The sequence below is a fragment of the Nematostella vectensis genome, chromosome 9 (assembly GCF_932526225.1).
Source record: "Nematostella vectensis chromosome 9, jaNemVect1.1, whole genome shotgun sequence".
Taxonomy (NCBI): domain Eukaryota; kingdom Metazoa; phylum Cnidaria; class Anthozoa; order Actiniaria; family Edwardsiidae; genus Nematostella; species Nematostella vectensis.
In genome coordinates, this window is record NC_064042.1 from 7,332,571 (window position 1) to 7,349,549 (window position 16,979).

General features: G+C 40.3%; 2 protein-coding genes across 4 annotated transcripts in view; both read left to right on the forward strand.

Annotated features, from left to right (window-relative positions):
• Positions 1 to 8,662, forward strand: part of LOC116601875 — a 51,903-nt gene extending 43,241 nt beyond the window's left edge. For all 3 annotated transcript variants that reach the window (XM_048732413.1, XM_048732414.1, XM_048732415.1), the window contains 4 exons: positions 3,051 to 3,869; positions 4,158 to 4,976; positions 5,261 to 7,506; positions 7,880 to 8,662. In XM_048732413.1, the coding sequence (XP_048588370.1) occupies positions 3,051 to 3,869; positions 4,158 to 4,976; positions 5,261 to 7,506; positions 7,880 to 8,561 (4,566 nt within the window). In that variant the 3' untranslated portion in view covers positions 8,562 to 8,662. The remainder of the gene's footprint in view (positions 1 to 3,050; positions 3,870 to 4,157; positions 4,977 to 5,260; positions 7,507 to 7,879) is intronic.
• Positions 423 to 2,818, forward strand: LOC116601880. The gene is made up of 5 exons (XM_032362701.2): positions 423 to 1,345; positions 1,471 to 1,543; positions 1,704 to 1,772; positions 2,236 to 2,340; positions 2,496 to 2,818. Exons 1-5 carry the CDS (start codon positions 1,244 to 1,246, stop codon positions 2,690 to 2,692), a joined length of 546 nt encoding a protein of 181 aa, XP_032218592.2. The 5' UTR covers positions 423 to 1,243; the 3' UTR covers positions 2,693 to 2,818.
• Positions 8,663 to 16,979: the final 8,317 nt, after the last annotated feature.

Here is a 16,979-nt window from a genome sequence, read left to right on the forward strand (position 1 = left end):
CTCTTATCACAATTCACTATTCTGAGTTCCTAATCCATTGGACAAAATGTCATTACAAGTCATGTCTGTCTGGAAGGATACCTCTGTTACCGTGGAGGAAGCCCATGTTCTGTCAAAGTGAGTGTATTTCAATGTATGAGTCAATTACAAAAACGTGATCATTTCGGTATATAAAAGGGAAATAAACAACCTTTACTTTTTTCGACATCATGTTCAACGCCCGATATGTTTGTAGTCTCATTCTGACTGTTAGCTTTCTTACAGTATAAAAAATACAATTCGTTGCGGGATTCAAACTCGCTGTACTGATGACATTCTACCGGCAAAAGAGAAATAAAGGGAGACTTAAACACACTATTACAAGGTTTATAGTTTTATTAATCGCGAAAAAGTAAGTTTTTCACTAACATAGTTATCTTAAACCCCCCCACATTCCTTTATAAACTATTGAAAGTAGCCTTGGGCTACGTGTGACAAAACGGGATTTTAATATTTACAGCGTAATTACACATTTCAGAATTACTTACAACACCAAAGACGACATTGGGATGATTTTCATACCTTTCAAAAACGAATTACTAGAAACTCTTGCGATTTTCGACTCCTTTTCATTTGGAGAGACGAAATTCGCAGCTTTTCACGCCATTGTTCTGTAAATTATTTCGCCTTTTCGTAAAAAATTCCGCAGAACCCTGAAGAAACCTTCCCTCTTTTGGATAGATCGATTTGTACACTCGAAAACAGCGCAAATATATGACATTTTAACAGGTGGACGGCACTTGTACGAAAAGTAGAACAACCATCTTTACGTGTCTGTTTTGACCACCACTTCAACTTTGGCATATCTAATGTGGCGGATGTGACGTCATTTGCAACCCAAGAATACTGTCTAGCTTGCGCGCGCGTCCACTTTATATTCGGCGATGCTTCGAAGCTCGCGCTAGAAACAAAAAGGCTCATGGGAAGTTATCGATGGATAATTCCAAACAGCCTCTGGTGGTATTTTACAATATGTGACGTCACATAAGAAACTACTCAGCTTCGTTTTGTATGGGTGTGTTAATTAATAATATGTTATTAATTAGGGGAAACGTATTTTTTCAACTTTGGTGAGAGCTCGAAGAGAGCTCGAGGATGATTACGTATTGTCTGATGTCATAATCAGCATTCCCCCAAACTGATCAAAACGTTCATGAAAGCGAAACGATAAACAAGTATTCATGGAGCGTACCAAGTTTTCAAAATGATAGAGTTTTTTAAGGACCACCCCGTCCTCACCGGACTAGCAGTCTGCACAGCAGGAGCCGCAGCGTTCTGCTATTGCAGAAGTAAATCGAGTGTCGAGGTACGTAGCGTCGTTTTGTGAGAAAAAGTGCGTGCAGTGGCGTGTTGGTGTCAATGTACAGCATGGTGTTTCTTTAACACTTCTATTTCCTTCGGCTTATTATTTGTTTTGTTGTCATTTTCTAGAGTGATGGTCAAGGAGAAGAGACCAAAGAAGAAGTACCCGTCGCGGTACAAGACGCTGTCGAAGATGTCTCCGGTGAGTCCCGCCCTTTCGGTTTTATAATTATTTTTAGTATATTTCCCAATTTGATAAAAGAGCTTCTTTCCCAACGTTCTACAAAACATATTTATTTTTTATTTTTCTAAATGCATCAAGTTTCTGAATCTTCGTTTGATCAGGATGTCTTTTATATTAGCGTGTTTTCCAGCCGATCTTTTGCGAGCGGAGAAGTCTTCACAATGTCGAGAATTGCTTGTTTATCAAGGTATGTGGCTGACTGATTAAGTCTTGACATGCCATTCTCTTCCATACAACTTTTGCCAAATTCCGATAGTACTGGGATAAATGTCATTTAACAAATAGATCTCATTTGACGCCAGTCGAGTTGCGTGGCTGTTATTCATGACATGCTGTGACGTCATCTGTGCATCTTTCAGAGGACAGACGCGCAAAATATGAAATCTATTTGTTTTATACAACAATTAAAATGTTATCTTACATTACAATCTAGTGTAAGCGTGTGTTCGTGCTGACGCCAAGCGTGCGTATGTCTTGTAATAACACATGGACCCTAGACCAATCAAAGCGCGATTTACTAGTGTCGTTGTACAAATTCCAGTAATGTTTCCTAACGGATGTACTATGGTTGCTATTATTGTCCTTTCTTTATTCTTAAAATCTTTATAACCACTAAGTGATGATGCTTAACAGTTTTCTCGAATCTGTAGCCCGTTCTTGGGAGCTTTTGCTGCCGAGCTACAAGCAAGTGTTCCCGGAGCTCCACCCCCGGAACCTTCTTAAGATCTTCATCAAGCCGCGACTGCTGATGCCAAGTTAGTGCAATAATGATTATACACTAAATTAATTTAAAACATTTAGCCATCGACTGATAAGGCCTTACTAAAATGATATACAGATACTTACTAAACTTATTAATAATCATTTCGCGTCAGACTAAATCAATGTTCCTTTTTCTTTGTCTCTTTAGTTGTTGTCTTTCTCGTGGCTGCTCCAAGGCAAGCAATCGTTGTCTTTGAGTGCCCCGCTCCCACCGTCGTGCTGGGGGATATCCTGTACCTGATGTCAGCGGTTACCTTCGCCGCTCTTATATGCTTTGTTATCAACTTCGTCATGAAGATGCATATCCAGTCGAAGGTCAAATCCCTTCAGGTGAGCGTTTATTAAAGTGTGAAGATTCAAGAACCACACCTCTACACCAACACGACGGGCAAAATAGCTTCTCCAGTTTTATTGTTATACTTGCATTCTTTTTTTTATAATTCTCCCATTAAAGCTGTTAGATTTCGGGGAATCATTCTGGCAACTGTAATTATTGTTATGTTTGTACTTTCAGACGATTTGTATGGATATAAAACGAGTGTACTTTTCTATTTTCATTGAAAGAGTGACCCATCGATCACCTTTAGTCTTTGGATTAGGTGCGCTAAACAAAACCATTTCCTATTTGTACAACATGAAAACGATACCTCGAAAATGTTTTGAGACGTATTCACAGTTGCGTTTATTGCTCTTACATTATCAGGGACGCCCTCTTGCCAGCATCACCGAGGTGCACCAGATCCAAGAGGAGACTGGTGCTTGTCCATCTATTGCGTCGACAGACTGCCAAGAAAGTGATGCTCTCGTAACCACCGAGGTGAACGTTCAGCCGTCCTCATCCGTAAAGTCGATTGTGACTGCATCCTCTACAGGACTCAAGGAGCTCCGCCCTTTTGACCTGCGTGCATCATGGGACACACAAAGCCTCGAGAGCCTAGCAGCTTGTGTATCGCGCCAGGGGCGTCAAGTCACACTCCATCCCTCTCCCGCCGAGTCTTTGACTACGCTGATGAGACCCCTCAGTTTAGAGCTTAACCAAATGGAGCCTCCGTCATCAGCTAAAAGACCTGTGCTTGTTACCATGCATGGTAGACATGCAATCATTCGACGTCGCGTCAAGGTTCATCTGTTGGATTACTGCGCAACAGAACCAGACAACATGTCTACCCTCCTATCTTCTGTCAGCCAGGTGTCATATGATGAGCATGAGTGGATGGTGGCAGAGATGTCTGAGCACCTTAAAGCTAACACAATCAGTGTAACCACACGGCAACTAAGTCTTGAGGGAATTGGCATGGGTTTCATTGATACAACAGCCCGCCCTCTATCAGTGTCTGTATTTGGATGCTTGGAGGGGGAAGCTCAGGTCGAGACTAAACAAGACCAAGCTTGCATTATGGCGATTGAAGACATGTTCAAGCCGTCCTCGCGAGTGAAACAGATGGTGACGGAATTGCTTTCCGGTTTCAAGAAGCCTTACCGTCCTCACATTTGTGGATCATTGAAAACTCTAAGTGTTAAGGTGAGTGTTTATTTCATTGGGAAGATAGAATACCACATCCCTACACAAACACGGCGGACAAAATAGCATCTTCATTATTATAGATTCAAACAGTTATACTCGAATATTTTCATGTTATCATGTTTCCGCTAAAGCCTGTTTGAATTTATGGTAACTAATCGAAAATTTTAAGTATTTGGACTAGGAGCGCTAAACAAACAATCAATTATTTTTACATCAAACAAACGATGCCACGAAAGCGGTTTGAAGCGTATTCACAGTTGCGTTTATTGCTCTTATCGTTATCAGGGAGGCCGTTTTGCCAGCATCACAGAGGTGCACCAGTTCCAAGAGAAGACTGGTGCTTGTCCATCTAATGCGTCGACAGACCGCCAAGAGAGTGATGCTCTCGTAACCACCGAGGTGAACGTCCAGCCGTCCTCATCCGTAAAGTCGATTGTGACTGCATCCTCTACAGGACTCAAGGAGCTCCGCCCTTTTGACCTGCGTACATCATGGGACACACAAAGCCTCGAGAGCCTAGCAGCTTGTGCATCGCGTCAGGGGCGTCAGGTCACACTCCATCCCTCACTTGCCGAGTTTCGGGATACGCTGATGAGACCCCTCAGCTTAGAGCTTAAACAAATGGAGCCTCCATCATCAGCTAAAAGACCTGTGCTTGTTACCATGCATGGTAGACATGCAATCATTCGACGTCGCGTCAAGGTTCATCTGTTGGATTACTGCGCAACAGAACCAGACAACATGTCTACCCTCCTATCTTCTGTCAGCCAGGTGTCACATGATGAGCATGAGTGGATGGTGGCAGAGATGTCTGAGCACCTTAAAGCTAACACAGTCAGTGTAACCACTCTGCAACTAAGCCTTGAGGGAATTGGCATGGCTTTCATTGATAGAACAGCCCGCCCTCTATCAGTGTCTGTATTTGGATGCTTGGAGGGGGAAGCTCAGGTCGAGACTAAACAAGACCAAGCTTGCATTATGGCGATTGAAGACATGTTCAAGCCGTCCTCGCGAGTGAAACAGATGGTGACAGAGTTGCTTTCCGGTTTCAAGAAGCCTTACCGTCTTCACATTTGTGGATCATTGAAAACTCAAAGTGCTGAGGTGAGTGTTTATTTAATTGGGAAGATTGAATTCCACATCCCTACACAAACAGTGGACAAAAAAGCATCTCCATTATTATAGATTCAAACAGTTATACTCGAATATTTTCATGTTATCATGTTTCCGCTAAAGCCTGTTTGAATTTATGGTAACTAATCGAAAATTTTAAGTCTTGACTAGGAGCGCTAAACAAACAATGAATTATTTTTAAATCAAACAAACGATGCCACGAAAGCGGTTTAAAACGTATTCACAGTTGCGTTTATTGCTCTTATCTTTATCAGGGAGGCCGTTTTGCCAGCATCACAGAGGTGCACCAGTTCCAAGAGAAGACTGGTGCTTGTCCATCTAATGCGTCGACAGACCGCCAAGAGAGTGATGCTCTCGTAGCCACCGAGGTGAACGTCCAGCCGTCCTCATCCGTAAAGTCGATTGTGACTGCATCTTCTACAGGACTCAAGGAGCTCCGCCCTTTTGACCTGCGTGCATCATGGGACACACAAAGCCTCGAGAGCCTAGCAGCTTGTGCATCGCGCCAGGGGCGTCAGGTCAGACTCCATCCCTCACTCGCCGAGTTTCTGAATACGCTGATGAGACCCCTCAGCTTAGAGTTTGAGCTAATTGAGCCTCTGTCATCGTCAGCTGAACGATCTGTGTTGGTTAGCTTTAATGGAAGATACGCGACCATTCGACGTCGCGTTAAGGTTCATCTGATGGATTACTGCGCAACAGAACCAGACAACATGTCTACCCTCCTATCTTCTGTCAGCCAGGTGTCACATGATGAGCATGAGTGGATGGTGGCAGAGATGTCTGAGCACCTTAAAGCTAACAAACTCAATGTTTCCACTCTGCAACCAAACCTTGAGAGATTTGGCATGGGTCTTATGGATATGGCATATAAGATATGTTCTCTATTAAAGCCTGGATTTGGCAGCGGGAAGGAAGAAGCTCGTAAGGAAGAATCCGAGGAGACGAAACAATACCAAGCTTGTTTTATATCAACTGAAGAAATGTTCTCGCCGGTGAGACAGATGGTAATCGATTTACCTTCCGGTCTCATGAAGCCCTACCTTCCTGGCATTCGTGGATCACGAAAAATCCATCTAATCTATGACTGTGCCACAGCGCCAGAGCATATGGCAGCGCTTCCATCGTCTGCCATCCAGCTGTCACAGGATGACCATCAGTATTTGGTAGCAGAAAAGAGATCGGATTGCCTCGATGCAACTCCTGCAACAGATCTTGCAAGAGTTGACGCATGTTTTCCAGCTATAGCAGTCCCTAATCCAGTGTCTGTGCCTAAGTCAGCTTCGTTTGGGGAGGAACGTCAAGGCGAAAACCCTAATCTTAAGCATCATGAATGTTGTGAAGAAGAGCCTCAGTGCCCAATCACAGAGCCCAACGGTGTTACTACGCTGAGAACAGATTTTGCAGGTGATTTACCAGATACACCATTCCCAACACCAGTTTATGAGTCTAAATCATCTTCGCTGGGAGAGGAAAGTAAAGGCGAAGACACTGCGCTAGAGCAGCATGAATGTTGTGTAAAAGAGCGTAAGAGTTTCATGTCAGAGATGTTACCCGAAGATATCACTGATGGTGTATCTATCCAGTATAAGCAGTATCTCAAAAAAGACGAAGAGTCAAGTGTAGAAGAACCACAGCTGGTCATTGGAGGCGAAGAGGATCGGGTACCAAAGAATGACAACGATGCTAACCTAGCAACTGATGCAGGTGTTGTGCATACTCCAAATGATGGCGTTGATCGGGAGCTTCCCTCGGATTGCACATTTCCCATGTCTACTAATGATGGGGACACTAGCAAAGAAAACCAGCAGCTTCTTCATAAATGCGCCCAAGCACAGAAGAAGAAGGCAAAGCGCAAAAACCAAAGACCAAAAACATCTCAACGCAAATCACGGACAGGGAAACAAGAGTGTCAGAAGAAAGAAAACGAACCAGAGTTATCGGTAATAGGAAAGGAATCCATCCTTCATAACTTCAGTGCAGAAGCTATAGTCGAACAAGACGTCGTATCTGCTAAGCAATACCCCATGACACAGTCATCAGACGCGAGACGTGATGAAATCAGCCATCAGGCTGAAGAGAGGATTCCTCATAAGACGCCGACAGCTTCTGAACTAGCCGCAAGTATAACGGATGCACAAGAAGGAAAGGTCAAGGGGATTAATAAGCTCAACGTTCGGACAAAGCAGAGCAAGTCAAAAAACACGGATGCAGAGGCTGAATTATTGTCTGTGCAAGGAGTTAAGATCAATCTCCGAGAGAGCAAAAACCAGAACAGAAAGGAAAGCAAAAAAGGGAAGCATCGGAACAATCATGTCGATGATTACCCCAGAAAGGGCCACGCCTGTGGAGTAATGGGTAGACCTTCCACGCCTTCCACCACCAAGAGGAGTTCATACGCCACAGCGGCCCAAAAGGGAAACAGCACAGGGAGAGAAAACCACAAAGAATCATACCAGATGAATGGTATGGTACAAGATGGTGCAAGATCAAATAATAGGTAAGAGGCTAAGCAAGTTGATTATTTTTCGCTGGGTAGGTTTCCCTCGTAGGGATTTGAAATTGAAAAAGATTTATGATCAAAAACCTTATTTCAAAATATGAGTAGACCTTGTCTATTAAATAAAATGGCAACTTGAGTAGCGTGGATAGCAAAAGATAAGGAAAAGGAAGAAATTTGATTGGAGGTTGAAGTGTTGGGTGGAGGTTGTCTTTCTCTCGAGGGCTGCTCTATCATCCTGCATTCCTATTTTTGAGCTTTTTGCGCTATGCAGGTTAAACGGCTGGAGTGGAGAGCGGGGCTAGGGGGATATAAAGAAAATGCTAAATTGTTCAAAGATCATAAACTAGACGTTTTGTATTTCTGTTAATAGCTTGGATTCACGTGATGCGAAGAGCAGCTCGCGTCTTCTCGTCAAGGCAAACATGCACCAAGGGGATGCAAGACTTGTCATCCCAGGAGTTCAGTGTTGTTCCATTGCTCTCTGTGCCATCCTCAGGGCGTCCGGCAAAAGCCCATTGCTCTGGACGCCCGAGGACATGGACGATATAATCCTCACCGGGGACAGAAAACACAGGGAGACTCAAGAGAGGATGAATCGCTCAAAAACCTCGTTTCTCCACATTGACGAAATAGAGCTAGATATCAAACTACGGGGTCGGCACTTCCACTTGAAGAGAAGTGATGTAATGTGTGGTGACATCATGAACGATGGCACAGACAAGAACAGCCCGCTACCAGGCATTGAGAGTAGCATTGAAACTCTAAGCGAGTATGATATGTTTATTGTTAGATATTTATTGTATACAATCGCTCTATTTAAGACATCTCAAACATGGTTGTTGTTTGACTCGCATAATCGCGATCAGAATGGATTTAGACATCCTAACGGGAAGGCCGTTCTTCTCGAGTTCAAGACTCTAAGAAGTGTTGCGTGTTACATCAGGCGGTTCGTGAGTTCCAACGGCTTCAGTGACGAGACGAGTCCACGCCCGCTAGATGATTCGCAATTGAGCTATGAACTGGCCGGCATAAAGGTAGCAGTGCTTAGCTGAACCAGGATCCTTTGCGGTTGGCAATTACTGGCGATCCTTTGCTTACTATTCTTATAATATTGTATATTTTGTATATAGCTAATAAAATATGTTCAATATCATCTGTTCTTCCTATATACCCCGTCTGTTGATTAACTGGAGGCTCTCTGTGTGAAGAAAGGCTCCCTTTTCGCGTGTTTTTCACCCCCCCCCCCCCATGTTTTTGAAACCAGTCATTTGGCCCCTACAAGTGTCAGAATTCCTCTATTATTCATACCCAAAATTTATTAAGGGACGGACTATCAGAAAAACTGAAGGGATGGATAAAGATCAAAAAAGATCATACACTATTAAACTGGGTAAAAAAAACAATCAAGCCAATATGCCAATAAGAGACCACTCTAACTCCAAACTTATCTTGGATGAATTTTCTTCCAAATTAATATACTAGCAAAAAAAATCAATTAGCAAATGTTTGATATGAAGGAGTTAATCGAAAATATCCCATTTGAAAAATATAATAAAAATCATAATTTATTTGCTGAAAGACTGTTTTCGTTGCTTTGTTATTCACAAAGACTTTGTAAAGGATCAGCTAAAGATGTATCGATAAAAGAGTTCATATTTCTCTAAAAGGCAGATGATGTTGGCGTGTAAAGACAACACTCCTAGCTAATCAGGGCGCGTGACGGAAACAAGACTTCTTTAAAAGGTGTCAGACATCCTCGGGGACCCAGGGCGTCGCGGACATCAGGCACACAGGGAGCGCGGCGCGAGAAAGTAACTGCTCTGTAAAACCCATTTATAAAAACTAAATCAAATCTCACTCTCTGATTGGTCTCATTTTATAATTAAATTAAAATTAGACCAATCAGAGCGATCCTTGTGAATTTGAAAAGCAGACAGACCTCACGCCCAGAAACACTTCACAAACACCTAAATAACAAAGCCTGCTCGGTTTGGTAAAAGTCTCACGATCTGCTGGAGTCTGCAAAGGGTTGCGCGAGCAAGGAGAAACGTGAGCACAATATCCAAACATGTCTTTGCCCGCTCAGCTCCATTATGAAATAGCAGGGAATATACTTTCTGCGTATATCGGAGAATGCCCTAACATCGATAGGATTATCGAAGAGTGGACCATCGACTTCCGAATTATTTTCGGGACCAAGGTTCTTGTTAGAAATGAACGATTTTGTGCATCATTGCAATACGAAATATACCACAGAAACGTCGTAGTACTTCTAGTCTGTGACGATAGGCTCATGCTCATTTCGAATGCGTTTGATTTCTCGATCGGAATTATTTTGTACATCAAAGGTTAATTAAATGGAGTTCAAGTAAAACCCCTCAAACTTGACTCAACCCTTGAAATGTCTAGAATAATTTAAGCCTTTCCATAGAATTTTCCCAAGTTTATTTGTTATGTTTAGCGCATAGTTTTTCTTTTCCCTCTTGATATGTAAATTTCGAGACTGTTTTTACAGGCGCTAATTGGAAAAAGGCGCCAGGTCTAGTCGGGCGACTAATTGGATTAGAAACTATTTTAGAAATGGGTTTTACAGAGCAGTTGCCCAGGGCGTCTTTCAGTGCTCTTTCTTTTTCAAGCGCTCCCTGTGTGCCCGATCTCCGCGACGCCCTGGGTCCCCGAGGATGGGTGTCAGAATATTTATTGAATTCCACTTCCTATAAAATCTCGACAGGAGAATAACTAATTTCTTTGGCTGGGCTAAAAAATAGACAAGACTGCCATTTATTAGCTGTTTACCACCGAAAAAGAGGATTTTTAAAGCAAAATGACGTGTCGCTATTTGAAAGTTATCGACATTGAATCAGAAGGTAACCTATGTAGGGCCATCAAAAATAGCAAAGACAGTCTCAAATGGTTTAACAAGAAGCATTGAGAATTGCTCAGAACTGTTGCTATCTGACTGAATCAAGAAAATAACCATGGAAAACATGGTTCACGAAGAAATTGCACCAAAACGGGTGATTACATTGCCTTTACTCCTTTGAAATGTTTGATAACTCTCGCCATCATCATCGGCAATTCCTTGGTGCTAGTAGTCCTCAGCAGACAACGAAAAACAGCGAGTCAAAGAGTGTTCACCATTTTTCTTGGAAATCTTGCCTTCATGGATTTGTCAATTGCGCTTTTAATAATGCCATTATCCATTTCTACGTATATTCACGGAAAATGGCCATTCGGAAGGGTTGTTTGCGAGGTGAATGGTTTTACAACAATGCTATTGGGAATACTGTTTCGAATACTGGTGGCAAATTAATTGTATTTTCTTTCTGAACCAGCTTCACGTCAGAGAAAAACTCCTCATCTCAGTAGACAAGATCGTGAAATGGATGACAAATGAGTTCATGTTGGCGTTGCTTATGTTTTTCAAATATACTTATCATTGCCATTTATGACAAAGAAAACCTGAAGTTGGCTAAAACATATTACAAAATGAGTTCGATTTCCTTTGAACGAAGTCCAGGAAACAAAGTTATAGGCTTTGATGAGAAGAAACAAAATTTCATAAATCGTACATTAAAAAAGCGGTAATTACAGAAACGGATTATTCCTGAAGAAGAAGTGTATTAAAATATGTGATATTATTTGTTTCCGTGGGCAGCCTTCAAACAAAATAAACTAAATTGTATTTATTTTTTTTTCCAGTAATAGTTAGTGAACTTTGAGAAACTCAAAATGATGCATCTTGTCTTGACCAACTTAAATCATATACATATATATATGGTCTCCTCCTTTCAGATAAAACTAGTTTCCAATGGTTTTATTTTAGAAATTACGATCTGAAATAAAACAAGAGTGCTGATGCTGCAGATTTTTCAATGATGATTGCTATAATGCCCTTTGCAATCATTTTAGAAAAAATTACCAAAAAGTTTACTTGTACAACAGAAGTCACAAACTTGAAATACCTTTTATTTATTTGTTGTTTTATTAAGACTTAATAAAACAACAAATAAATAAATAAAAAGGTTTAATAGATCAATATATAAACTGTAACATCATATTGTATATAAATAGATAAAATAGATAAATCTTTCATAATTAATTTGATGGACTTCTCCAAAATAAGATATAATGTGAATGAGGAAACAACTAAAATGGTTGTTTCCTATTTGTGTTCACATATAGGCAGAGATACCAACCATCGATTAAAATTCAGGAGATGGGATCTATATAAATGCTCACCCCCTAAAGATGTCCTTGTTTTGTGAAATATTTCAACAGAACCTTAAAAAAAATTCTAACAAATGTGAGAGATTTCAAAGAAGCTTTTTTTTGCTATTTTATCTTACTCAATATTCAAGGTAAGAGCTTAATAGCGAAGACTTGTTTGGCTAAGACACGAAGGTATTACCATGTATAATCCCTATACCTAGTGAGTTTATTGAATTATAATTTTAATCTATTCGAAGGTAAAAAAATGAAACACAACGTATGGAGTTCTATATTAGAGATATAGGACGAGAAAAGAAAATAAAACAGTAGGTAAAGGCAATAATAGCGGCGATTGATAATTCAATTGGCTTAATAGCTTTAGGTTCACTCGGCGTACTGTAACGTACCATGCACTTAAACATTCCGTTGTGTGCGCTAAATTATTTCACGCATATTTGACATTCATTCATATGCAATTTGTATCCCATTTCCATTGAATGTTTAATCGCCTTGCAGATTAGAAAGGAAATAAATGGTGATCCTAGTATGACATCCCTACCCCTATAACTAAGCAAAATATATAGGTCCCGCCGGTTCCTCTTTTTAGTAATGCCGCAAAAATACCTAAGATGAAAATTTTCAGCCATTTTTAAAACACAGTACAAGGTACCAAATTGCTGGAAGATGCAACTACAAATCTTTGTGAATACAAATATTTCAATTCACTAAAAAGGGAAAGAGTGAGTTAAATGGCCCCATTACCCCAAGAGACAAGAATAAAGTGAGTCCACCATGTTTTCTTTAATTTCCTTTTTTTCATACAAATTCTCTTGCGTACTAGAATGTAGAATACAAACCGAGTGCTTGGGTTACCTGTGCTCGCCCTGCACCCGAGAATGCCCCAGGATGGGTTGTTCAGGCCTAGGGCAGAGTCTTCTGCTACAGCTCAGCGAACACTTGCAGAGATATCTCGATAGCTATACGCAGATAGTAGAGCCTTCCACGGCTTCCTGATTTTTAAAAATGGTTGATTATATGAAAATCCATTCTCATTACTGATAAAACCAAATCCATATATTTTTATTAAAACATACCGACCATTGTATTTTTTAAATAAACTTCTTGAGTCTTGAGAACTTTGTCTATTTTGATTATGTTCGCTCAACAGTGCTATTGCGGGGTTGGTGTTCAAACGACTGCGCAGGAATGTTATCTGGAAATGCTAAGTAAATGTCACATTTTACAGAAAAAGTAAATCTCGAGTTAAACCTAGAACTTTGCGTCAGATTTGCAATATTTCAGTAAACCTAAAACTTTGCGTTTGATTTGCCGTATAACATTTGAGACGTATTTGAAAAGTTCTGCAAATGTAATTGCAATTCTGTAAATTCACATCAAACAAATGAGCATTGACCTCGCATTTAGTTGTAGAGTAAATCTGATCGCACATGATATTTACATCGTATTTGAAAAGGTTGAAAATCTAATAACAAACTTCGGGCTCCGTATTAGATTTGCAGAGTCGGCAAACACGCGTCAAAAGCGGAATTTACCGGATTTGTTTGACATCTAAATGATTTTCAATTCTGATGTTTACTTTTTAACAAATACATCATTGGCAGTCCGTCGAGGCGACGATGACTGTTCTATTGTGTTGGTCCTTTGATCTTAACTCTCCATGCTGGACGATCCCGAGCAGTGGTTTGCCAAGAGTTTGAGCTTATATCCCTCCACTTCAGGTTCCTCTTTACCACATCTTTGAACCTGAGTCTAGGCCGACCCTGATTCCTGGTCCCTGTCGTGAGCTGAGAGTAGAGCAGCTGCCTAGGCAATCTGTCAGTGTCCATGCGGTGAACATGCCCAGTCCATCTGAGATTTTTCTCAATGAGTGTGTCAGCCATTGACCGTAATCCGGTCCTCTTGTATATCTCTTTGTTTGTGACTTTATCCATCCAAGTAATTTTCATTATTTCTCTCAGGTGTCGCATCATATATGCATGTAAATTTTTCACCTGGCTGCGATATACAGTCCATGTATGCAAAGGGTTGCGCAAGCAAGGAGAAACGGGAGCACAATATCCAAACATGTCTTTGCCCGCTCAGCTCCATTATGAAATAGCAGGGAATATACTTTCTGCGTACATCGGAGAATGCCCTAACTTCGATAGGATTATCGAAGAGTGGACCACCGACTTCCGAATTATTTTCGGGACCAAGGTTCTTGTTAGAAATGAACGATTTTGTGCATCATTGCAATACGAAATATAAATCTTTCATAATTAATTTGATGGACTTCTCCAAAATAAGATTTAATGTGAATGAGGAAACAACTAAAATGGTTGTTTCCTATTTGTGTTCACATATAGGCAGAGATACCAACCATCGATTAAAATTCAGGAGATGGGATCTATATAAATGCTCACCCCCTAAAGATGTCCTTGTTTTGTGGAATATTTCAACAGAACCTTAAGAAACATTCTAACAAATGTGAGGGATTTTAAAGAAGCTTTTTTTTTTTTGCTATTTTATCTGACTCAATATTCAAGGTAAGAGCTTGATAGCGAAGACTTGTTTGGCTAAGACACGAAGGTATTACCATGTATAATCCCTATACCTAGTGAGTTTATTGAATTATAATTTTAATCTATTCGAAGGTAAAAAAAATGAAACACAACGTATGGAGTTCTATATTAGAGATATAGGACGAGAAAAGAAAAAAAAACAGTAAGTAAAGGCAATAATAGCGGCGATTAATAATTTAATTGGCTTAATAGCTTTAGGTTCACTCGGCGTACTGTAACGTACCATGCACTTAAACATTCCGTTGTGTGCGCTAAATTATTTCACGCATATTTGACATTCATTCATATGCAATTTGTATCCCATTTCCATTGAATGTTTAATCGCCTTGCAGATTTGAAAGGAAATAAATGGTGATCCTAGTATGACATCCCTACCCCTATAACTAACTAAGTTCATAATTGCAAAATCCCATGTGCTATTTGTCATATTTCGAAAGTTTCGTAATGTTTTCTCAATAGGAACTAGAGAAAATGTTTTTTCCCACGGTCACGTGATTGATGACGTCCCGAGAATAACTAATACGGCGTTGTCTTCGTTATTACATTTGTACACTTAGGTTAAAGTTTGATGACTATCGGTAAAAAGGGGACGTAGATATTGCGACAATTGTGATGTAACGACTTGCCTGCTGGAACGTTCAACGTCACACAGTCACGTGATTAATAATATTTGATATCGTACATGCATGAATATGTTTGTTGTACTTTTTGTACAATCGTGTCAAAATTTCGTGACAATCGGCCATATACCTGCCGAGATATTAAACAAATCATCACATTTGAGTTGCCTGCTAACTTCACCGAGTTGCCTGCTGAGTTGCCTGCCAGCTTTACTATGGTAGCGAAATATATTGTTTCCTCCGGTTCCGCTGGTTCCGCCGGTTCCTCTTTTTAGTAATGGCGCAAAAATACCTAAGATGAAAATTTTCAGCCATTTTTAAAACACAGTACAAGGTTCCAAATTGCTGGAAGATGCAACTACAAATCTTTGTGAATACAAATATTTCAATTCACTAAAAGGGGAAAGAGTGAGTTAAATGGCCCCATAGCCCCCATGGACCACAAGAGACAAGAATAAAGTGAGTCCACCATGTTTTCTTTAATTTCCTTTTTTTTCATACAAATTATCTTGCGTACTAGAATGTAGAATACAAACCGAGTGCTTGGGTTACCTGTGCTCGCCCTGCACCCGAGAATGCCCCAGGATGGGTTGTTCAGGCCTAGGGCAGAGTCTTCTGCTACAGCTCAGCGAACACTTGCAGAGATATCTCGATAGCTATACGCAGATAGTAGAGCCTTCCACGGCTTGCTGATTTTTAAAAATGGTTGATTATATGAAAATCCATTCTCATTACTGATAAAACCAAATCCATATATTTTTATTAAAACATTTCGACCATTGTATTTTTTAAATAAACTTCTTGAGTCTTGAGAACTTTGTCTATTTTGATTATGTTCGCTCAACAGTGCTATTGCGGGGTTGGTGTTCAAACGACTGCGCAGAAATGTTATCTGGAAATGCTAAGTAAATGTCACATTTTACAGAAAAAGTAAATCTCGAGTTAAACCTAGAACTTTGCGTCAGATTTGCAATATTTCAGTAAACCTAAAACTTTGCGTTTGATTTGCCGTATAACATTTGAGACGTATTTGAAAAGTTCTGCAAATGTAATTGCAATTCTGTAAATTCACATCAAACAAATGAGCATTGACCTCGCATTTAGTTGTAGAGTAAATCTGATCGCACATGATATTTACATCGTATTTGAAAAGGTTGAAAATCTAATAACAAACTTCGGGCTCCGTATTAGATTTGCAGAGTCGGCAAACACGCGTCAAAAGCGGAATTTACCGGATTTGTTTGACATCTAAATGATTTTCAATTCTGATGTTTACTTTTTAACAAATACAATCTATGTAAATTCGGAATTAACTTTAGATTTGAGTTAGCTTTGAGGTTGATGTAAATCCGTTTTTTTGTCCAGTGTTTGGGGAAAGAACAAAAAGAGTGCAATTTGGTACGAGCAACCAAAGGCGTGCCTGTCCTTAAGTTGACGATTCCAATTTGACACATTTCTGCTGTGACCAAAATTAAAGAGATTGATCTTAGCACAAAGCATTTTAGGTCCGTCTAAAGCATCAAGTGAGTACATGGTTAGAATATTTCAGCTGAGCAGTTAACTACTGAGAATCGGCAAGAATTGACACTGATGCTCAGAATCTTGGGATAGCTTCGTCCAAAGGCTTTGCTTTTGCTAGGACAAGTTCTGTGTGGGGATAACTTTCTGCAAACTGTAAAAAACGCGACGCGAGAGGTGGCAACAGAAGAGTAACTTTGTTCATCCCGTTCTTATGTCAGGAATGGAAGTTAATAAAACTACTAGCTTCGGCACAGGTCTTGTTTGTTCTGGTTATTTGATAACACCATCAGGGATTATAGTCGAGGATCAATTATATCCGAACATTTACATCAGCGTTTTACCTTTCGTTTTCATCGCTTTGTCTGCTATTATTCTGAACGGCACGGTTTTGCTGGCCATTGCTAAAACTCCGTCACTCAGAACACCTTCAAACTTAGTAATATTAAACCTAGCAACAACTGACTTTGGTTTAGGGATCTCGCTCTTGGTATTTACCTCACCGGCGAAAATAGCTTTCAGATTCTCCGGTGAGGGT